This window comes from Thunnus maccoyii, chromosome 17, assembly GCF_910596095.1.
Source record: "Thunnus maccoyii chromosome 17, fThuMac1.1, whole genome shotgun sequence".
NCBI classification, from domain to species: Eukaryota; Metazoa; Chordata; class Actinopteri; order Scombriformes; family Scombridae; genus Thunnus; species Thunnus maccoyii.
The window spans coordinates 26,506,600-26,531,467 of NC_056549.1; the positions used below are offsets into that span (position 1 = coordinate 26,506,600).

Sequence of the window (24,868 nt, forward strand, 5' to 3'; positions counted from 1 at the left end):
ACTCATAGTTAGTCAAAATTAAGATTTAGTGAGTAAGTCAAATGTTGACTTTTGCTATTAATAATTGTGATTATAATTGCTATTACTTATTATCTCATAATTTACATAAGTCATAATTTACACTCACTATTTCATAATATTGACTTTTAATCTAACATTAGGTAGATTATGTCACTAAGATAGTAAGTCACAAGTTTGACTCTGTTTTAACTTACTTTTAACTTAGTAAATAAATAAAATAATAAATAAAATGTATTATCATTATTATTATTATTATTATTAGTAGTAGTAGTAGTAAACTCTGTTTTAACTTAGAAAAAAAAAATGAAACAGTAACAGCAAGTCAAATTGTTGACTCACTATCTAATAAATCTAATTATCTTGACTAAGAAATTGTAAATCCAAATTAGTAACTCATAATTTTGTTTTACTGGCAGAAATGGGCTTCCATATGTTCCAGTAGTACATGTAGAGAAGAGACATAAAGTCAACAAACATCGTAAACTGCTGTTTACAACAGACCAAGTTAGGTTGTAGCAGCAAAACCCCTGAGTGGAATGAATGAATTGAGCAAATGTGTGTTTTATTGTTTATGTATTCAACTTTTCATTTGTAAGAAGATTGTGTTATTTGTTCTTTCAAAAGTTACATAGTCTCACTTTAAACATGATTGGTATTCTGTTGAGCAGCCTCGCTGATTCTCAAGGCCATGTGTTCTTTCTTTCTCATTTAAAAAAGGGATGAAAAATAGAAGAAAGCAGAAAGCAATAAAAGCAGGAGCCCTGAAAAGAGTCAAGGTTATTTGCAAAGGTGTACTGTCGGCTCCATACGTCATCTAGAATGGCGATAAAATGTAGAGGGACGGTTAATGTGCCATGACACAAACACATACAGAAAATCCATGGTGTTGATTTTAGGGCTTAAACATCGATATGTCAATGTGCCAACTGGAGCGTGGCAGGAAAAATATCCTTTTCGCAGTGAGAGGGAGCCAATGAATGGGAGTTACAAAACAACAAATGTAAAAGAACAAATGAGATCACAGACTTAAATACACATCATCATTACTCAAAGACATAGAATAAAAAAAAAACAACAACACACAAAAAGAAACTCAAACAAGAGATACAGAGAAAGAAATAATGCATGAGTAAAACTAAACCAGTGATCGCTGTCTCATCCCGTAAATCTAATAATCAAATATGTGTGTCAGCGGCACAGATGCTGTGACCATCTCCTAACAGCACACACGGCCAGAATACACACATCTGGATGAGCTCACAGTGATGCAAAGTGAAACTCTGACACACTAACTCCCTGTCTCTGTTTGTTCAGGAAGGGTGCTAACAAAACGCCTTTTCCGCTCTCTCTACCGCATGATGTTACCTGTTTGCTGCTCTGTTGTGCTGCACTGAAATAAATGCATGTATGTGCAGTAAGGGTGCAAATGTAACCAATCTGACATGCATTTCCATTTCTGTCTATATGTGTCTCATGCTAAGTGCAACCTTTTATTCCTGCGTGTGAAATGTGCTGGCACACTAAATGCAATTATCCAGTGTAACAGCGTCTGCGATGCATTTTTGGATCAATTCAAGGAAATGGACACCGGATAGGAAGTGAGACATTGACGTTGCTATTCTGGCTTGTACAAATGGGGCCATGGTGTCAACATACAGATCTTACGACATGACATATATCTCTACAGTAACATATGCAGGTTTCTTTTTTTAATAGAGAGTGGGACAAGGCGGTCCTTCATGTATTTTTACTCTGGCCCACTGAGGGGCAGCCTTGGTAGTTTTCTGGCACATTGACATATTATGTTCTCCCAGTGCTGTAGGTTTTATGTAAATCAAAAATACAAACTGCAAATTTTGAGGCTACAATGAAGAACAGTATCTTAATAATACTTACAGGGATGCCATAGATTCAATTTATTTTAATTTCAGAGATCACTTGGGGTCTCTAAAGTGTAAAGCTGCCTGATGCAGCTTTAAAATCTGCCCTGCAGGTACTCCTGTCTGTATTCACAGCCATTTTCCTCTAAAATATCCTAAAATTTACTAGAATACAATCTAAAATGAGCTGGAACACTCCTATGAATATGCCCTAAATTGAACTAAAATACATTCAAAGATTAACCAGAATAAATCCTCAAATGAACCTGAATAAACCCTCATGTGAACCAGATTACCTAAAATAAATAACTACCTAGAATTAACTGGAATGTGTCCTAAAATTAATCAGACTTGTCCAACAATCAACCAGAATTACTAACCAGAGTATCAGAATAGCATAACCCAGAACATGTTCTTAAAATAAACCTCTACAAACAAAAGCTAAGCGGTCTAAATGTCACTGAAAAGCTTTTATACCTGAGTAGTGCTGAACCAGCTGCTGCAGTGTGTCAAACTGAGCCCTGGTGGTGATGTAGTAGCCCCCACTATCCAGCTTGCGGATCTTATAATGCTTAACATGATCGCCTTTCACATCGTCCCAGTCCCGTATGGACAAGGAGAAGGCACCTGCAGGGAGAGATCAGGGTTTGATTAACCAAACATTAAAAACTTGTCAACAAAAAAATACAGTATAAAACTAAACAAAAGGATGATTTAAATCAGGAAACATCTGATTTCATAATAGGTAACGCTCACTTTCAGCACCTGACAACAATTCAGTTTCCATGTAAACAGTATTGAGGTTCTATATCCAGCTATAGCTCACACAAAAAGCCATGAGGGAAATATCAGAGCTCAGAAAACCTCCACAGGTCCCACTTGTAATTACACCATCAGGCTGATGTGAATGGTCTCTCAGTGCTTGTAGTAAATCTGACATGGCATACACTTAAACACACACACACTCTCTCACACTCAGTGTCACACAGGTTAATGATGTGAGTGTGTCTGCGGTTTTACCCTTTGTGGTTTCACTCTCCCGGATGAGGTAAGTGCCCCGAGGGTTGCCAGTGGACAGCAGCTGCCTCTCTGCATCCTTACGGCCCAGTTTACCAAAGTACCAGCTGCAGTCAGAGGAGACAAACAGCAGGTTTAGTAGACCAGGATGTACTGCAGCCTCTCTGCTCTGGAGAGTCACTCTAGTCATGCGTAAGGTAAGTTTACTGAGCTGTCATGGTCTGGACTGTTGCTGAAAGTCATTTTGAGAAGGGACCAGAAAGGTATAGTCTCTTGTACTCACCTGACTAATGACAAATCACTTTATTCATGCTGATAATGCTTAATGATTTAATGAACATGACTAGTTAAAGTTATGAAGAGATCTTATAATGGTCAGTATGAACAGGAGGAATAATTACTTGGCTTTAGAGATAGTAACTGTGATAATTGTAAGAGCTATTTGGTCTTATTTTTACAGCTGTTTGCTTTATAATGAATGTGTTGGAGCATCGGAGTAATTAAGTCAGGTTTAGGTTTGTATATTAGCATTTGACTCTAACCCAGCAGCTAGACTGTTATATGGACTGTAACAGTCACAGCCTGCTGCCTTCTTCCCTGCAGACCTGTGCATAAATAATTGTTTAGTCACGGTCTATAACCTGGGAAAAAAAATACTTAATTCATAGCAGAGGAAAGAGAAATCTTCAATAATAATGATTTGTTTACTAGAGCCGACAAAGGAGGATCTATTCCTAATGACACTGCAGCAAGAAACAATAGTCAACAGTAAAATTGAAGTGAAACTTTTAAAAATGAATCCTGAAAGCTTAACCTTTCAAAGTTCCTCTCACATGAACTGTAACTGCACACTGAGGGGGAAAAATACACAGGAAACGTGAGTGATACGACACAAGCGTGTGCAGTCTTTCACAGAGGTATCTGTGCTGATAACCAGAGCTGAGCCCACCATCCTCTCTGTTTTTTACTCCCAGCATGCTTCAGTGGGCTCATAATGAGATTCTAAATCACAGAGAACTGACTAAATCTTTACTCAGATAACTTATTCTGACTAATGGATCTGGGTCTGGCGGTGGTTTAGTTCTAAGCAGCAATTGATGAGAAAACTTAATACACTTGCTGTATTATTTTACTCCTCCAGTTCTATTCGTCATATGTGTGAAACTCAATGGTTTCTAACTGTAGCCACCCATGCTAAAAATGTATGCACTCAATGAACTGTAAAATAAAAAAAAAAAAAGAAGCCTGCACCAAGATGTATTTATTTACCTCTCACCCACAGTCTGGCATTTCAAATTCCAAATCCATCTCTTTATAGTGTCACATAAAAGTCATTTTATCAGGCTAATAGAAACGTCCACCCTGCGGGGAAACTGTAGAAGTTGTGGGATGACTATGACTTTTTCTCCTGACTTTCGTCCCTCTGAAGGTTAACTCTGCAAATGCGCGGCTGTCAGTCTGCGGCCTTGTGTCCAGTAATCTCCAGCTACTTCAGAGCACATTCCAGATGAAAGACACCACGCATGCCCTGCGCCAGTGTACCGTGGGTCTCTGAGGAGCATTCACACACACACACACACACACACACTACTCACTCCTCAGCCTGGATGGAGTCCACTGGAGCCACGTAATTACTGGGAATGTAGCCGCTGCCACCGGTGGTGAGCGAGCGAGCATCCCACCAGTCCCCTTCACTGAAAGAGAGAGAGAGGGATAGGAGAAGATGGAAAAGAGCAAAAACAGAAGAAGTGAATTAATACATTTTATTTTGTAAGTGCTGACATGCTGTCTGCCTCTGAACACATCAAAGTAGAGCTCTAGTTTCACTAATAATGTCCATGTGGAAAACATATAGGATCAAGTGAGTCTGTATTTCAGCAAAGTAGAGGACAACATGTGGCTCTAGAAGGCAGTGTGGGTTTATTTAGCCCTGCAGCAACCTATAATAAAGCTGCTTAAACACATGTAAACAGTGTGAGAGTCAACAGGAATCATCAACCGGTTAAAAGGAATGCAAATCATATAAGGAAAAGTTTATTTTTTTCTTGATTAATCATTTTGTCTATGATTATGTCAAAAAATTGTGAAAAATGCTTGTTTATAATTTCAAACAGTCCTAAACCCAAAGATATTCAGTTTACTATCATGTATGACAAAGAAAAGCCTTAAATCATCACATTTGAGAAGCTGAAACCAGCAAATTTTGGGTGTTTTTGCTTAAAAAATTACTAAAACAATTACTTGATTATCAAAATAGTTGCCCATTAATTTAATTGCAGTAGCTCTAGAACAGTTCAACACTACCATAACTGCTTATTTGCTTTCAAACACAATACACACTAATCTAAAAAATAATGATTGAAAAGGTCTGGGAGAGGGAAAATCTTATATTATATTATAAAAACTATGTACTCACAGCAAACATTACACACACTACCAATAGCAGTCCACTAAACATAAATATCAGTCACTAAGTTCATATTGTCCACTTACTTTATTTCTATACATTTTTTTATATTTAGCATAATTTTAAAACAATACAAATAATTTCACAGTTTGAATCCAAACTATTTATTGGCATGTGTGAGATGAGATTATTGGAAGCCATGCAGTAAATGCACAGCTGTAGTCAGGACATAGTTAGCCTAGCTTAGCATAAAGACTAAAAGGAAGAAACTGCTAGCTAGCTTCTAGCCTGAGTGAAAAAAAAAGAAAGAAAAGAAAGAAAGAAAGCACATACCAACACCTCTAAAGCTCACTAATTAGGAAATGCTAATGCCAAAGAAAATGTGTGGTTTAAGGAGGAGATACTTGCTGTAACTGTTTCTTTACTAACAACAGATGGGTGCAGTGTTGTCCAACAAGAAGTATATTAGCTCCAACACACAACTCTTCCAGTTTTATGCTAAACTAAGCTAACCACGTCACGACTCCAGCTCCATACAGTATTTAATGCACAGACATTGAGCTTGATATCAATCTTTTCCTCCCAACTCGGAAAGAGAGCCAAGAAATATTTTTCAGTATTTGGAGTCAAATCATGGGACAATTTAAAATGTTGCCCAGTTTATTCAATCTAGAAAATTTCATCAAATAAAAGGACAACAGGAACCTATGGGTGATGTTTATGTTTAGTTGACTGTTATTGGTTGTTGGAAGTATTGGCAGACCATCTATGTCACCTATTTAACGTTCTTTCAGTCTTTACGCTAAGCTAGGCTAAACACGTCCTGACCTCGCAGAAAGAAAGCAAATAAGCCCATTTGTTAAACTACTTCTGAAGGAAAAACAAAGCTGAAATATTTTTGCTTTTTCTCTCCAGTCTTCTTGTTTCAGCCTCTGCACTCAGTTAAAAGTGTGTGATGTTGGTGACACATGAATTGAAGTTTAGCCTCTTTGAAAGAGAGTGTCTGCTAAATGTCTAGAATGTGAAAAAAGGGCAGAGGAGGCAGGAAGAGAGGCTCCTTTAAGACCTCTCAGCCTGGACGCCCACACAGCCATTAGTGTCTTTCTCTGATGTCCTCTGTGCATCTCTTCCTCTCTAACCACCAGCTCTCTTCGGGCCCATCCATCCCTCTCTGCACCTCCAAACTCTTTCATCTGTCCAGCCACTCAGCTGCTCCCCCACCATCTTCCTCCTCTCCTTGCATTTCTCATATTTCATCTTTTTTTTCTTTTGTATTCCCACTTTCTGATGCACTTTGAGCTGAAAAAGTCCATCTCACCTCCTTCATATCTTCTGGTTTTAAAAGCTGAGATACAATTTATTTGGCCACAATCCTTTAAGGTACCTGGACTGATAGTTGCATATGAACTTTGATGAAAGTGCGTGGAAATGTATTCATGTATCTACCTTAATATTGATATTTGACAGACAAAAAGTAATGTGGGAATCCCCATGCTGGAAAGTTTAGTGGCTGACTTATTGTGAAATCTTAAACAAGGCGTGATGACTAAAATGGCAACGTCTGTTTAGAGAAGAAATCACTCATAAAACACTTTTAGGCCCGATTTGGTCATTTTGTAATTTGTTTATTTTTCCTCTTCTCAATAAGTGCTCAAATTCTAAGGATATGATGTCACCTAGAGATATTTCCAGCACAGCTACAGAGTAGTTTGACAGCAGATAAAACAGATCCAGGGCTTCTCTCTAGGACTGTCATTTTGTGCCAGTGTTCAACAAACAAGCAAGCAGGTAGAAATCCACTGTAGACGAGGCAAAGACAGCAATTTGTTCACCCACGGTAGCAACATGATGCATTGCAGCCACTCCTCTCTTGACTGATGATCTGTCATCAATCAAATTACCACAAACCGATTGCCACACAGTAAACTGGGGTATTTGAGGCCCCTCATTGTCTGAGGCCCTGGTTAGTAGTTACTACCTGGTTAGTAATCCAGTAAAATGTTAAAGGCTAGGTTCAGATTTTTAAAGTCTTTATGAACACACAGGATACTTCACAGTCACATGTAGATTTGTTGCCTGGAAAAAACACTGGCAATAAATGCACAAACAACAACCAGAATGAAGATATCCACTTGATGTATAGAACTGATCAGCTTCACCTGAACTGTAGAATGTATTCTTAGCCATGCTAGTGGCTCTATGGACGCCAATGTCTGCTTGTTGGTCGACTGATTATCTATTTGAGCAGACTCAAATAGATAATGTAATAGATATATCTGAACATCTACTTGATGGATTGGCACAATATTTGGTTCAGACATTCATGGTTCTGATCCTCTGACTTTTCCTCTAGCGCCACCATGATAGATCTCAACTATTGGATTCATTGCTGAGACAAATTTGGTTCATGGTCCCTTGAGGATGGATTGAAATAACTTTGATCTCCTGAGTTTTCTCATTTTTTCCAATACTTTGGTTTACGACCAAACACCCGCTAACTAATGACATTCCCGTCAACCTCAGCTGTACTTTATGTTTAGTGCTAATTAGCATGCTAACGCGCTAAACTAACACTGTGAACATGGTAAACGGCATGGCTGTTCATGGACAAGTTGGAAATAAGGAATGAATCAATAACCAATAACTCTTTTAACATACATATGGGCATTTGAGTGCTGTATTAAGATCGACTTGGATGTGATTCCCATTGAATGGCTGCGCTGAACACTGTGAAGTGAATATACAGTATGAAACATGGTAAGAACAGCTGAGGGTGGAGTTTTCTGTGTTGCCGCTGACATCCATTTATGTTTTCTGTCACTCCAACAGAAACTCTCCCCCCCATTCATCTGTTTCCTCCCTCCGCCATCACCACTCCTCTCTTCTTCCCGCCTTTCATTCCTCCGCTCTCTTCTTCACACACATCAATATCCAGCTGCCTTAAGGGACGAGCTGCCGGTAGTGGTTTACCATCCTTACCAATGCTTACACATGAATGCACACTCACACATGTTCATTTCCTCTTCCCATCACTGTCTCTCTGACACGCTGTACCACCCAGCGCTTGTTTCTATCACATCCCTCGCACACCAGGAGGGACTGTCTTTGGGTGTGTGTGTGTGAGAGGGATGCTTAAGACACAGAAAGAAGATAGAGAGAGAAAGGGAGTGGAGGAGGGGGGGAGGCGTTGTTGGTCCTTCATTTATGCTGAATAAAGCCATGATGGGGGATCGCCTGGGGACGACATCCCAGGCAGAAACAGGCCTGCTTCCCTTTGTTCATGGAGGATCCCTCAGGAGGGAGGGGAGGGAGGGAAGGGAAAGATGGAGTCTCAACAATCTGCCTTCTGAGGGAGAAAAGTATGCAGAAGTGAGAGGATGTGTTTGTGTGGTATAATATGTGTCGGTATGTGTGTGTGTGTGTGTGTGTGTGTGTGTTTGGAGCCGAGGAGACATAAACAGACGGGGCGGGGTGGGCCCCAGTCTGTCCCGCTACCTCTTTTGTCTTCACAAACAAACCCCCTTAAACCAACTCTGCTGTGCCGCAAAAGACAGAAAACAACAACAAGAGTAAACAAAGAACCTCCCTCCTGTCTCCAAATGGATTCAAATCCTCTCTCCCCGTGGTGACTGCTGATGAGAGAATAATTAAACATAGGAACGTGTTGACTGAGAGGAGTCATACAGGCAGCCATTCACTAGGCCACAGTGTGTTTATTCATAGCCTGCAGTTGAACCAGAACAATACTAATTTCATTTACTAACAGCGTAGACTTGTAGCATTCAAGTAAAAACAGGAGCTATTTCCTAAAGCTTCACAATAACACACTCGCGGAGGTTTATAAAAAGCTTGAGTCTTCTAAACATCCAGGGATGGAGGCCTGTTTCCTGAAGGATGCCATCGCAAAACAGGAGGAACGGGAGAAACAGTGCCTTCTGTCAGCTGAGGCGGCGGTGCTGGGATCTCTGGTGGTCGCTTCACATGAGCGGCATCTGTCAGTCACTTCCTGCCAGCTCTGACAGCCTGGAGCTGATGAGGATTTTAGGGGTTTTTTTTTTTTTTTTTTTTTTTTTTCGCCTTTTGTCCAGCAGGGGTCAGTGTGGCTAGCTGGAAGAAGAGTACACATATGATGCTGGTGGAAGCAGAGAGGTGTGGGCGGACGGAGGGAGGTGGAGAGGAGAGAAGAGAGGAGAGAGAGTGGTTGAAGATACAGCTCTGACCTGTCCTCGCTGAGGAGGAGGAGTAGACAGAGAAAGAAAGAGAGAGAGAGAGAGAGAGAGAGAGAGAGAGAGAGAGAGAGAGAGAGAGAGAGAGAGAGGGGAGGTGGAAGAGTAGGGGGTAGAGGGGGGAGTTGGGGACGGTGTCTTCCTGCTCTGGCGGAGGCCCAGCAGGGAGCGAGGTGTGCGATGGAATGTGTAAGACGCTGGCTGGGACAGGATGCTGACTGGGTGTGGTGAGGAAGAAGACTGACCTTGCTGGGCCAAAGGCTGAGGTGATCAGTCAGCCGTTGTACAGTAGACAGCTTTTACAGTTAATTACTTAGAGGACATGAGCATTAACAATTTATATTTGAGATACTGTGCGTTTGTGTGAAAGCAGAGTTTCAGCTTGTTTAGACACTTATGTGTCATTTTAGTTTGTTGTTTAGATATTCATCGTTATTTACTGATGTATTTATTAATTAATATACTTATGACCAATTCCATTAGCTTATAGCCTTTACATGTTTTTAGCTTTAGCTCCTATCTGCTGTATGTTTATCTGTTGATCTGGGTTGTCAGCTGCTGCATACAATTGTCCGTACAGGGATAAATAAAGTTTAACTTAATTGAATTGGATGATAAAAACACTAGTGCTGCTAGTACTAGCAATGTTTTGACTGCTATTATACTAATGTTAGTACCACCTGCGTCAACTCATCAACGCACGGCAAGGGTGTGATCTCCACTAGGGATGGGTGGGGGAGGAATTTGTGCACTTCGTGTGCTTTTTTTCTCCTGGATTCCACCTCTCAGGCTACATTCAGGCTGCCTTACAGTGACCGGGGTCATAGCCAGGTTTTTAGAAATACTGAGGTTATGAGTCAGTGTCCTCGATGCCCTACCGACACCAAAAAGAAACTCTTTCAAATTTCAGAAACATTTGATTTAACAGGTTTGTAACTTCCTAAAAACTGCCAAGTTTGTCTTCTGAAAAGAATTTAAAGAATATAAATTGCATTTCAATAGTTTCCACTGAGCTATAGGACTGCATTTAAAACAATGTCCACTTCTCGAAGTCACCTCCCAGCTGTGTACGCACCTATTTGTACAGATATCAGAGATCTAGCAGCGGTAGCAAAGGCTTCATATAGGTAATCAGCTCAATTATGACACAATGCAATCAGAGTAAACCTGCCGTCCCTCTGCAGCCTAATTACAATAAAATCCAAAGGAGAATAGGGTCAGAGCACAGTCCCAGCAGTCTCCCCGCCCCCTCAAATGTCACTGCACCACTGCAGAAACCCAAACAAACAGAGAGGCAGCTGAGGATCACGCCAGTAGGCTGAGACGCAGCCCCGTGTAGACAGAAAGAAAATGAAAACCATCCGCAAGCTGAGGCCAGGATGGTTAAAGAGCTGGCAGTTGATCACGCCTCTCCATCCACACACACACACACACACACACACACACACAGACACACACACACACACACACACACACACACACACACACACACACACACACACACACTGGTCTTGTGCAGTTCTGCTGACTGGAAGAAAGACTAGCCAACATCACTGTGGGTGTAACAGGGCACTTCCTGTTCAAGTTCAGAGGGAAGTCTTGAAGGAACACCACACTCATCACTGCCGGCTGGACACCATGCTCCACCCTGACTAAACCTTAAATAAACTGTGTTTACTGCTGATTGTCATATTGCATATTCAAACCACCACTTTTACCTCATTTTGAAATGCTTTGCACCCTCTAATATAGTGTCCTATATAAAGTTGCTGCCAATTCTGACTTTCTTAACAATTTTCATTGTATTTAAGCCTTTTTTCATGAGTAAAATACTTCAGTTTTCGGTGTTGCGGTTGCAACGGTTGAACATGGTTTTTATAGTTTTATAGTTCCACAAACTGAAGTAAAGCAGATTTATTTTGGGCTTTAGCTCACTCCAGATTATGAAACCAAAACACTTCTTTTCTGTGTACAAGCTGCCACTTTTACCTCAGCTAAAAAAGCCCCAGTCTGCTCTCCTCCCAGCAGCTAGCACCATGCCCTTTAAGACAGTGATAAATAGAAACTTGCATTCCTCCCGAGTGCAGACAGCCAGATAAGCAGCTGTAGCGACTTACGTGCTGTTGATAATCTGGAACCTTTCTCCTTTCCTGAAGCTGAGGTCGTCTTCTGTCCGCGCCTCATAGTCATAAAGTGCCACAAAGAGGGTGACTCCTGCAAGAGGGTTAAAAACACAGCGTCAGCACTCAGCAGATTAGTGAGAGAAAATGAAGTTTAGATTCACACACTGAACTCACGGTGCACTGGAAGCTCCAGTACACTGAGTAAATTAGGACCAATCTCTGGTTTGAATGTAAGTCAGTCGTCTTGACTTTAATGGGAATTCATCAAATTTTACAGGTGATAAATGATGATCAAGGTGAATGGAAACAGGCCACCCAGGAAGCAAAGGACGTTTCAAAGGCATTTCCCCACAACCAAACTTTAGTGCTGCAAATTTTGATTAGTCATGTTTCTGCGTTCAACACATACTCTGGTGGTGGTTGCCCTTATTTTTATCCACGCTAGTGGCCGGGCTCCGGAGATGGCAATTTCCACCACTTTGGTCAAGACTGAAATATCTCAGCTACTATTGAATGGATGACCATGAAACTTTGTCCAAACATTAATGGTTCCCACAGGATTAATCATAATAACTCTTGGGATCCCCTCACTTTTTATCTGGCGTCAGCAGAAGGTCAATTTTTTTTTTTTTATATATCCAGTGAAATATCTCAACATCTACTCAATGGAATGACACATAATTTGGCACAGATATTCATGGCTCCCAGAGGATCCAAATGACTTTGATGATCCCCTGAACTTTTCCTCTAGTGCCACCAGCAGTTTTTTGAGTTTTTTAGTGAAATGTTTCAACAACTATTGGATGGATTAACTGGCATTGCTGAGGCCTAAAAATGCTTGAAACAAAGTGCTTGTTCGATTGTCTAACAGCGTTGGAAATCCCTATCTTATCCCTATCCCCCAAAGTCCAAATATGGGGGCCTGCTTCTGACCAACTTTCTGAAACAGACAATAAGATAATTATGGGCACTTTATGCAGTAATTGGCCAAGTGTGTGGAGGTGTGGAAGTAGGTGGGGTTTGAACTTCCGTCACTTTTTGTGTGTACAACCCAGTGCAAAAACATGAATGCCTAAGACTACAAAGACCTCAGAAGGGCATAGAATTCTTGGAGAGAGATCAGGGGGTAGTGGGATGCAGCCTGGAGGAGGCTATGAAAGCAGGCAACACTATAAATAATTTTGCTTTTAGACATGGTCAGACGACATATCGTGCAAACTTGTTAGTGTCACGAATACTGAACCGTTTAGTGCTGTTAACCTTTGCTCACTGTAATCCGTTGCCATTGCAGCCTTCTTGTGGTAGAATTGGCTTCACAAGGGCAGAATAATCTTTGCAGAATCAAACTTCTTTTCACAAAGTACCTGAAGTCACCTTTCCCCACTGACTCTTACCCCCACCTACATCTCCCTCCACCAATGCTACTAATTTTACTCTCATCACAAAGTAACAAAGAACAGTATCGTACTGTAGCTCTTATTTTAACTTCTCCAGGTAGCAATTCTCTCAGAGGAATATTTTCTCACCCTTCCACTCCTTCTTATTGCTTACTTGTGGCAAATTTGGAAAAAGATTGTAGGATGTGTTACCAGATAAAAGCAGGAGGTAAACAATAGAAATGAAATTGAGAGGTAGAGAAAAACTCAAACTGTTTAACTACCTTTCTAGTTGAGGTGTGCAGAACGTAAATATTACTGTATAAAATAGCCTGTAGTATGAAGATATAATCATAGAGGAACAAAAAACATTTTGTAACAAAATGAGCACATAGGTGTGAGATCTCGGGAGCCAAGCTAAAACAGTGTATCCAGATTTCATCTCAGTACTGCTTCTATTTCATTTAAAATGTAAAAATTACATTCTGAAAAGATGGAGCATTCATTCTCACTTACTTTGATTGAGGTGACAAGGTTATATGGTAGTTTGACAACTCCTACTGTAATTGAAACCACTTGCTAAATCCTTCTAACCACTGTCAGTGAATAAGACACTGAGTTCTTTACTGGTTGACTTGTGTGTTTCCCTTAATCAGAAAAAATCCCCAAATCCCTACAGAACCATTTCAGTGGAGTTGGAAAGGTGCAACATTGCCTCTTTCTACTGAGTGTTTTTACTTGTCTGAAGCAAATCCAGCCCTTGAACTGACAGTTATGTGAACCCAGCTTTGCAGGGCAGTCAGGGGGTACTTCAGAAGTGTAACAATCCAGTGAAGCTGGGATTTGGCTTGCCTAAATCCAGTTTGACCCATCAGTTTCCATCAGACAGGCTAAAACCTCTCTAAATAAAGAGCCGTTCCAGTATTATCTAACCAACGACTGCCTTCACTGACAAGACAGGGAGCATTATAGTGGGGAAAATACAGCAGAAGTTGCTTTGCAAATAGACTTTTCAATGCCATAATCCCCAATACAACTTCAATTTACTTAATGGAAATGATCAGACTACAGCAAAGAGTATTTATAAAAAATTATATATATCAATAAATGAGAATAAACAGGAACTGCAAGCACATGACAAATAACACAGAAGTGGAAATCCCCTTCCCCCAGAAAGCTGAATATTTGGCCTAAAGAGGCGACTCAGAGTCAACTTGGAAAATTCAGATTTTCAGCCCTACTTATATTTAGGATGTATGATGTTCATTGTCATCGTGTCATTTACTTGAGTCAGAAAATTCTAATTTGGGTAACGTGGTGGAGCTGAAATGTGGTGAAAAATATCTGAAACTAATACAAGTGAGTGTTAAAGCTCTAGAGACCTGCCAATCAAGTCTAACACACCGACAAACATCTGTATTGAAACCATCGAGCTCAAAAAAGGAAGTTATTTCTGTAACTTTCACTTTCACTGTAACTTTCTATTAGGCCATCGTGTTTTGTAGAAAACATGTATTGACTGTATTTCTAGAAAGAGTGTGTGCATTTTCCCAAACTTTGAGATTTTTCTTGGGTCAGCGGGATCCATTGGAAGTACTGAATCTTAAGATACGTCTACACTGTTTTCACCACTCAGTCATGGTGCTTGCTGTTCAGGCAGGAGTCACATCCCATTAATACACTGACTCTCATGAATCAAAGTTCGGCTTATCTGAGAGTTTGTTTACAACCTGGCTGATTGTGCGACCATTTATATTTCTTGTCCCATTTGACTTCTTTGTAGCAATGCTGCCGTATTCCCAGCAATTAACTCCAGTAATTAACTTGGTTAATTGAGGAATGATAACCAAAACTACAAAACTATGAACCAACTTGTAATAAACTCAAATGATCCTTTAAGAGGTTTGAACTCCTGAGTTATTTGGACATCAGACAAGGAAACTCAAGCAGACCCATCAGCGTTGAGATAAGACAAGAAGCAGCACTCAAAGTGTTTCATGGCTCTCAGTGTTTGACAAATGGAAGTTGAATGGGCACTTCTTCAAAGTCCACTTAAACGCTCTTGATCACATTTATTCAAGTCATTTCACTTCAGACACTCTCACCAGGCGAAGTCTTTCTGGGAAACAGTGTTGATATGAAGAGGGCTAGTCAGGCTCTTGCTGATAGGACTGCAGATAGGAGGGACTTGCTGCTATTGATGTGATAACAAACAGAATGTTCAAAAAACAATGTCTGATTGAAACACTTTGGGTTTCTAACCTTCGCAACAGTAACTCTGAGTGAATTGCAGCTGGAGTTTGCAATGTTCCAATGTTCCATTAGGTCAGTAGAGGTGGGTGCTAGGTATAAACTGGTTTATTGACTCATTTTAGAGTTGTTTGCCGGGATCCTACTCAATTAGTTACGTAAGGTCATGGGACTAGCTGTGAATTTCCATTAGGGGAAATGACACGAGGAAAAGATCAACTGATAATCAATAAGATGTGTGATGCCAACTGCAATTTGTGTTCCTCTGTGATGTGACTGAAGGGGGTTGGACTTTGTGGCTGTGTAGCAAACAAGCTGGGCTGCTGTGTTATAACAGAGGTTGAGAAGGAAGGGCGGCTTATGTCCAAATTTCCCCACCAAGAGAAAATTAAAAAGCTAAACCCCTCTCTGCTCCTCTGCCACTGTGTGGATTTGGATTATACAGCGCAGAAAATAATCCACACTTTGAGGGAGAGGACTCCTGCTAAGTTGAGTGGAAATGCTGAGTTCCTCTGCAGAGCAGCCTGGGCTCAGTCAAACATAAAGGAAATCCTGAGTAGGAATATTCCCATCCTAAACAATGAGCCCGGCGCACAAAGCCCTGTGCTAATGCAAGCCGGACGTTCCTGACAGGGCCGGGCTGGGCTGGGGTCGGGAGTGGGGCTGTAGCAGGGGCTGCGAGGTGAGGATTGTCAGGATTTTGGGATGCTTTAGGAAGTCTTTAACTGCACAAAGAAGCCCTCTGAGTCTGTGCTTTTGCAGACGGAGGTGTATGTGTGTGGGCGGCTGTGAGCGAGTGTACTCATACAACTATCACTGGGCGCATAGGAAACTGTAACTGTGTGGAAGTGAATTAAAGAGAAATGACCTTCACACTCTTACTTTTCCTCTTCTGTCCAACAATAAAGACTAATTTCTTTGGGATGTACCTCCACTGAATGATTTCCTGTCCATGACATAAGCTCAGAGCAACATGTGATAGATAGCAACATGTGATTATTCTCTCCGTGTCTCCAGAACTGATCAGATACTAAACATGTTACATGGTGCATGTTGGTGGCGTTAACCTATTCTACATTTTCCCTCTGCTTCATCTTGTACCTATAAGCAACAGAAATGAGTTTTCTTTGCAGGGTGTCTGGCTAATATATGCTGTATTATGCCGTGTGATTAATATGTATGTCTTTTTTAATCACTCTTCATTAATTTCAAGTTGATTGGTGTGAGTGTAACTGATTATATCTGGATAGTGCTGTCTTTAATCCATCGAGAGGAAGATGATTAACATTGATGATACCGCAAAGTTCATTAAAAAAACACTTGATGAAAACAAGTGAACTGATACATTTGCTCTTACGTTTGATTTTGTTTTAAAAAGATATGAATTGTTTGATCAAAACAGAAATGATGCGTTGAAGGCAGTTATCACTAATTAAAACAAACAAACAAACATGATTTTTAACTTCATTATCATTCATCGAGACTTTCCCTTTTATCATTCACGTTTGCACTGGGGTTACTATTTGAAACATGTCAGAGAGACTAATATTAGATTTTTATATTTGAACGGAAACAAACAGGATTAAAACTCGGTCTTCGCACCTCACATGCATTGAACAAAGCACATCACGGCGCTTACCTGTCCCACCACGAGTCCTCAGGGTTCCAGTGTGAGAGGAAGTGTTGACCCCTCCAAAGACGGTCATCCCCTGTCCGACGGGGGCGTGGAAGTTGTTGTAGTTTGGGATGGCGGTGACCCCGAAGTTGGGGTAGTGCTGCGGCGTGGGGTCGGCCCCATAGCGGTAGCCCGCTCCCTGGGAGATGCTGGTGTCTCGGTCGTCTGTGAGTTTGGTTGCTTCCTTATCCTTGCATTGCACACAGCCCATTATCTATAATCTGTAGACGACAGGAGAAAGAATAACAGACGTTAGTTTAGAGGAGTCTGGTTGACTTCGGCGATAAATAGTTGAAAGAAAGTGATAAGAGTAATCAAAATACATATTCATAAAAACAGAATGACTGTGCAGCTGAGATAAAAAAAAAACCTCCAGAGATTTAGAAAAGACAGCAGGTTGAGGATCTTCAAAGACTCATTTGGATCATAACTGCATGACAGTGGAAGATTACATCAACAATATGAAATAAAATGTGATAATGGGCAGGAGACAAAACACAAACAGCCCTAAAGAGCCTTAATGCAGAAAACCATTCAACTTATATACTATAAGCCTGACTGCTGGTTCAATAAGATGAAACATGCTGTCTGGAAGAAGATCGAGCTGACAGAAAAGCACTCGACCACACAGCAAAGCACAGCAAACAGAACAGAACTCATCGCTCTGTTCAAGGTTTTCACTTCACATTGCTTTCTCTACAGATGACATCCTTCTACTGATTAGCACTCTGGTCTGGGAAGCAGGGACCTTTTTTTATTGCCTGACACACAGCTTGGTCTCTGGATGACTCACACAAACAGTGTGTCTCTTTCATGGTCAGGAGGAATAACGGCTCCTATCACACTGATGTCAGGGAGGCTGGCTGGAGAGAAGGGGAGATGTGGAGGCACTGCTCTGTGCTGTCAACATCACCCGGTTGATCTTAATGGAGAATGGTGGGAGGAAAGTGTCGGCGACTGGACTGGTTTTATCACAGTGCTCAGCAATCAAACTGCCGTGCAGGAAGTAAGGCTCTTCACCATGTCTGGACTGCATACAGCCCTTTTCTTTACTGAGCAGTCTTCCTATCATTTTTTAATTTTTTAAATTGAGATAAATAATATATACCATATACAACACATATTGTACAGACCGTATTTTCTCAAATAGTGGCCGGTATTCAATTAAAAGCTGGGTCTCAAATAATGGCCGGGGGTGTGGTCCACACGAACAAATATAGGCCGGGTAGGAAAAAAACAAGGGTGGATTAAGGCCATATTCAGACCAAATCAGGTGTAGTATCGACAAGTTCCACAAGATGACGGTAGCTATATTTGAGGTACCAAATAGGTCCTGTGCAAGTGTCAGTGACTAGATTTTCCATAACTATTAATAAATTCAAAGAGAGAGTTTTGCAATATGCAGAGGAAAATTAAGGAGCGAAAGCGGCAAGACATTTTGACACTGACCTGATAAGAATCAGATACTGGAAAAAACAGAGGCGTGAGCTGCTGTTAGCTGACAAGAGGAGAGCACTCCTCTGGCCATTATTAGAGAAAATACGGTACCTACATACATGCACACACATGTTTCTGGAGGTCATACGTTGTTATAAAAATTATGATTGCACTGTGTATGAGTGTTACTATTTTATCTAGATCATGATAAATTGTTCCTATTTTGTACTGCAACTCTGCAACATCAGCAGACTTATCGAGGTTAAAGGAAGTTCAGTATTATATTTGTAAAGAGGATGATGTAGAAAATAAAATGCGTTGGAGAAAGGGTGAGACATGTCATCTGGGGGTCAGTTGGGCAAGATGGCTCCTGGACAGGAGAACTGAAAACACACATGATGTTATCTATGAGTCTGTATTTTGATAGATTAAGAAAAGAACTGTAACGCCCACTTAAGGAGTATAAAATGGAGTTGTTGTCAGTATATTGAGGTCATAACTGGGTCATAACTGGGTAACAGGTTCATCCGTGGCCTGCACAGCCCTCTACAGCAGAACATAGCATATTGGTTAATTTAAAGATGTCAAAAGCTGAAAATCCAGACTTCCAACTGGAGAGGCTGAGTTGTACATACAGTTACGGCTACACACACTGTAAGCGTGACATAGATTGTACAAAAATATGGATATGAAGTTGGTGATGCTGCCAACAGGCTACTTAAATTGGCACTCCGGCGATGTAGTTGCACTTCCATAAAGTAGAGGGATTCACAAGGGACAGATTAAAAACAGAATGGCCAAAATGTAATCAGCAGAGGTTGAGATATCCTGCTTTTAGTCCATAGGATGCACCAAGCTTCAAGAAAGCTGAATCCTACAATTCCCATAATGCAACCAATAGCATTTTTTCTTCCTTGATTGGTTAACACGCATGTAGTTCAAACTCCACATCTCCAATTGAGTGTGAAAGTTAATTCTTGACCTTGCAAACTGTAATTGACAAGACAAACTTAACTCAAGGTGTACTAACTAGCTTTTATCAGGAACAACTGAGCCAGCTCCACTCGCTAATGAGGACCATGATATGTGGTTGAAAGCTCTAGAAAAAAAGCTATTAAATATATCTTGAGTCATAGAAAAATAATTTAGTCAATCATGCGCATGCTCCAGTTCGTCTCCAGGCTCACACTGAGATGACCCCTAATGATATCATAAAGTCTGTGTAGTCTGTCGTCCATTGAGAGAGAGATTATCAACACTGGTGTTACCACAAATGAGTATGAAGGATGGAGATTAGTAAATAATTGATAAAAACAGATTTGATAAAAGTTTCATTGAACTGATAATGTGCTCTTGAATCCTAACATGTACTTGAAAAAAATCATGAACGATTTGATTAAAAATAAGATTAATGCATTAAAGTCAGAACCATCATTTAATGAAAACAGCCTTGATTTTACAAACCTCATTATCATCCATCACATCTTTGCCATTTATCATTCAAGTTTGCACAGGGCTGAGTATTAAACACATGTGAAAGAATTTATTATTTGATTAGTACGTCCCATGACTGGTAAACTGATCATGATGAATGAAATCATTGGAATTTCCTTTAAAAGAAAAGTTTTTAAAAAAGGTTTGAAGCTCGGATTTGGGTTCACTTTGAGGTGAGGTTGCAGAGGTAAAGCAAACACACTCCCAAACATACTTCTTTTAAATCCTTAATATTTCCTTAGTTTTACATGTCAAAGTCAATTTATTCATCTTGGGGAGTACTATACAGGCCGTGAGAAACAAATGTGTAATGTCTTCTGTGGCTCTGGAGGAATTAAGTCAAACTGGGGGCACAGAGTTTGAAAAATATGGGTGTTTACCATGCTGGAAGGGTCTAACATTGCCATGAAGTTGCATTATGGGAAGTGTAGGATACTCGTACTAGGGATTTAATTTCCCTCTTACAAGTCCCTTAATGTAATGAAAGTGCAGTAATACATTGCTGGAGTAATCTGTTAAGGGACATCTGCACAAGACTATTAATCAGGTAATTTCTGCATTTCAATGCAGAGTTGTGGCACTGTATAAAATCTATACTAGCTATGCAACAGGACAGCCCTGTTGCATAGAAAGATGAATGTTTCTGCTGTACACATGTTTGTGGGTAATAGTGTAGATACAGCTCCAGACTGCAGACTAGAAAACATCTTGAAATACTTTCGGAATAGCTCATTTATGACTAAGCTATGATGGTCTTTCCCTCAACAAAATTAAATGCTGAGATTTTTTAAAAATGACTTGAGCTCCACCGCAGCGGGGAACAAGATTAGCCTTGGACAATTTTCCCAAATTCCCAAAGGAATTAATGCCATCTAATTGTTTCTATGCAAAACAACTATGAAAATACCAGTGTGTCAGTATGGTATATCAGTGCAGACACGACGGGTGATAAATCCAGGCTCTCCTTGGAAGACGGAGTGCCGGTCTGGCCTTCAGCTCCAGTCTGTCCCCAAATGTGTCACTTGAGAATATATTTCACTCCCTGCTCTTTCTTTCCCTCCCCTTCTTTCCTTCTGTCTTCTCAGTCGCCTCATCTCTGACTGCAGCCAGAGGAAGGAAATTTATTCACTTGTGACACACTGTGAGGACAAGAGAGAAGAATAATGAAGGAGAGGCGTGGGTTTCCCCATCTTTGCAGCAGCAATAAACAGGTGGGGGATCATGGGGAGGAACATAACTCTTCTACTAATCAACACTTTGACTGACAAACAATAAGCACTCTAAACTGAGATAATCACAAACTGATCTAAAGACAAGCTGAAGACAAGAGGCTGAAAAGATGAAAGATTCCAACCAACCAAACAGCAACACAATGACACAATATCAGTCTTCTGGTTAAATATCACCATGGAATCTGCTGTGGACATTAATATTCCCCAATGGATGATTCCTAATGGTTTTACAAGAAATAATCTAATCTGACAGGCATGCTGGTGACACGGCTCAATGGTAATCCACCACTTCGGTCCAGACTGAAATATCTCAACAACTCTTGGATGGATTGCTATGAAATTGTACAAGCATTCATGGTCCCCAGAGGACAAGGCCTCCTGACTTTGGTGATCCCCTGACTTTTCCTCTAGTGCCACCATGAGGACAACATTTTTGGCTTTAAGTGGACTGTTAACCATACAATTAATGTATGGATTGCCAAGAAATGTTGGTATACATATGCTTGCAGCACAGAGGATGAAACCTAATGACTGCTCCTATTTTCACTCATCCTCTGAAATATCTCCACATCTATAAAATGGATTGGAATGCAATTTTGTACAGACATTCATGGTTCCCAGATGATGAATCCAACTGAAAGTGGGAAACTCTTCTCTCCATCAAACTTAATGTAATAATGCTGCATCAGGACCTGTAGCAACAGTATACTTGCCTTCCCAGTCAACAAAAGGTGACTATAGCTCTAAACTGAATATTGGAATTGTAGGGTATTTCAAATCTATAATTTGTTTGCTCTGGTCTGCGTCGGTGGATGAGTTGGTAAGCTTTCTCATTTTCCTTGGTTCTTGTCACATAGAGAAAAATTCAAGCAAAGCAAAAATGCATCACTAAAGGCCATGTGAGAATGTGAGAACACACAGATGTGTCTGAGGTGGGAGTGAGAACGTAAATAGAGGAAAAAGGTCCTGAAGGCCAGTCCAGGTCAGACCTTGATTTATTCTCCAGCTAGCTGCTAGCAACTGTTGATATCGCTCATCTGCATCCTGGTCAGCAAAGCCCTCCAACAACCAGAGCAGGCCCTACTAGTCGTCTATCACAACCTGAAAATGAACGCTACCTGTTTTGGTTGTTTGATGAACTAATCAAGCGCACCCCTTCACCAGAGTACATAGCGAACTGATCTCTGTGCATGCAGAGTCTGCGTATCACCAGCCTGTAAACATGCATGCAACGCCGCTACTGTCAGAGATAATGCTGCCTGAATGCTGGAGGCAGGCGTTCGGTTACGTGAGGCAGCTTCTGAGTGCGTGTATTCCTGTTATCAGCGGCACCTCATGCTGGTGCTGGTTAAAACTTAAACAGCTGCTGTCACTGTGGTCTATGCCCTGATGTGAGAAACGTATTAACACACAGAACACACATGCAGTATACAGATCTATCTGTACTTACATCTCGCAGGCATATAGATAAATGTGTTTATTGCTTGAATTTGTGAGTTTTATCATTCTCAGCCGCGCTGGGAGGCCTGTTTATCTACCACCATGCAGATTAAACATATATTTGAACATCGTTAGAAATAGTAGATTACAACTGAGACACGCAAGTCCATTAGTAAAGTTTATTAAGAAACGTGTTGTTTTTACCAAACACATCTCCACTTGTCCATGCCAGTGTCTGAGTTGCATATGTGAGATCAAAAGTGGAGGAGTTGAAGATTGGTGGTGGGCCAAAGTTGTAAGAGCATGATGAAACTTTGCTCTATTCCCTCAATAAAAACATAAAACATAAACATTGTGGCATCTAGGGTTTGCTGGCAGGTCTTGTTGACATTTCATGCAGATTTTCGTGCTCACAAAATTACCAAGCGCTACCCTAGTATAAGCTCAGGTATTTATTGATGCCAGTGCAGCCGCAGAGAGAAACCCTCTTCTCTACCAATTAGAACAGCAGCCCCATACTGACTGACACACCGTGACCGCTCTCTTTCAACATAATTACAGACTGATCCCTCAGATGGCACGCTGTAGCAGACAGAAGCCAAAATGCCCGTCAGCACAATCAGAGGTTGTCACAGGAAGTGGGGGTGTTGGAAGGAGAGAAATCTTACTGTATGATTTGTGTTGCTTTTTTTTTTTAAATAAACCAAACAAGAGAACAAGTCTGTGCCAAGAGTCAGCCTTTCAAACTGACTGACTTGTATTCTCTCTTTGTGTAAAGTGATTCTTTGTCTTGCTTAAGTGCTTTAAACTGCCTGATATGGGTACTTAAACGTATACTGAATTGAATTATAAGAGAGAAGAAAATGTTTGTGTGTGTGTCCCCGATTTTCTTCTGCTAAATTCTAAAGATGTCAGTGCTGGTGATTCAGTAGCAGGGCAGCTTTCTGTGGGTAAAAACCGCATACATCACACAAGGTTAAAACATACGACTCTGCTGACAGGTGCATGAAGCAGAGATGCACAGAGGATCACGGTGAGCGCCGTATCACCTTGGTGCTCCTTGTAATCGGGTCGGTGTGAACTGTGTCAACGACCTGGCATCGAAACCGTGGGCAGAGCGAAATGGCCGGCTCGCACTCGCAGCGGCACACAACACAGAGACTCTGTCAACGGGTGCTGTAATCCAGCGTGACAGGACGTGGGGGCAGGCAGGGGGCCAGGAAACAACAGCAGCGATGCTACGCTCAGTGCAAGACTGCAGAGCATCTCTAATCATATATGCTCCCAGCACTGACTGAGACCACAAACTGCTCTGCGTTTTGACTCTTTATGTAACCCGTGTGACCGGCAGAGGCAGACTGAATCGGCTTTCGGAAGGGGAAAACAAATGTATTGATCCCTCGGAGTCGGATGGAGAGCTGTTGCTTGTGTCATTCTTAAATGATAATCTTCGGGGGAAGGATGACGATTCAGTCTAGACGTAGTCATCTGTAGCTAAATGTAGGCGGTTTTGAAGGATTTTACATTCTGATTTGGGGCACTCCCACACACACACACACACACACACACACGCTATCACCACTGCAATATGTACAGCACTGTGGAGGCACTGCTGTCACCCAGAGTGACATTACACATCAAGCATTCAGTAATGAATGTATTTGCTGCTACCAGAGGCCCAGTTGGAGCATTGTTATTCTAGTCTGCTTCTGGCAGAGACAGACGCAGCCCCAAGAGCCAGAGAACCCCCGGACGAGAAGGTTACTTTCAGAAGTTCGATATTACTTTCCAACATTGCAGGCCTAATTAGTCAAATGACACATTAAGCTATTACAGGGATGTTAGGATAGCTTCTGTATTCATTCAGTGTTCTGAATTAAACATATCGTGTGCTCACTGGGGACTTTTTACCCTGATTGGAGATATTATCGACCAATTATCAACCAATCAGCTTTGTAGGTGGGATTAAGAATAGTGATGTTATCTTACCTAGATAGTTATCTAGCTACATCCATGGCTAGCTAGATCTAAGATAGTAAGTGTTTGAAAGGTTGTTACCACTCTGCATATTTCTGGTAAAGCAACGCCCCCACAGCTTCCATGTCAACTGAAAACGATGAAGGTGGAACATCTACATCAACAAAAGCAAAAATAGCCAAGTCTCGTTCTGATTATCAGTCTACACATGGGGTGTTTTTTGAAATTTTTCAAAACTAGTGTCGATATGACGCTTGAATTTCTGTTCTGACACAAAAACAAAACTCTTTGATACCTTTACTTTGAGAAAAAA

The 24,868-nt window shown here is 41.0% G+C and overlaps 1 protein-coding gene across 6 annotated transcripts in view; it reads right to left on the bottom strand.

Annotated features, from left to right (window-relative positions):
- Positions 1 to 24,868, bottom strand: part of fynb (FYN proto-oncogene, Src family tyrosine kinase b) — a 77,195-nt gene that overhangs the window by 15,426 nt on the left and 36,901 nt on the right. For all 6 annotated transcript variants that reach the window (XM_042389905.1, XM_042389907.1, XM_042389904.1 and 3 more), the window contains 5 exons: positions 16,940 to 17,196; positions 11,669 to 11,765; positions 4,514 to 4,612; positions 2,922 to 3,025; positions 2,379 to 2,528 (listed from right to left, as the gene is read on the bottom strand). In XM_042389905.1, the coding sequence (XP_042245839.1) occupies positions 2,379 to 2,528; positions 2,922 to 3,025; positions 4,514 to 4,612; positions 11,669 to 11,765; positions 16,940 to 17,186 (697 nt within the window). In that variant the 5' untranslated portion in view covers positions 17,187 to 17,196. The remainder of the gene's footprint in view (positions 1 to 2,378; positions 2,529 to 2,921; positions 3,026 to 4,513; positions 4,613 to 11,668; positions 11,766 to 16,939; positions 17,197 to 24,868) is intronic.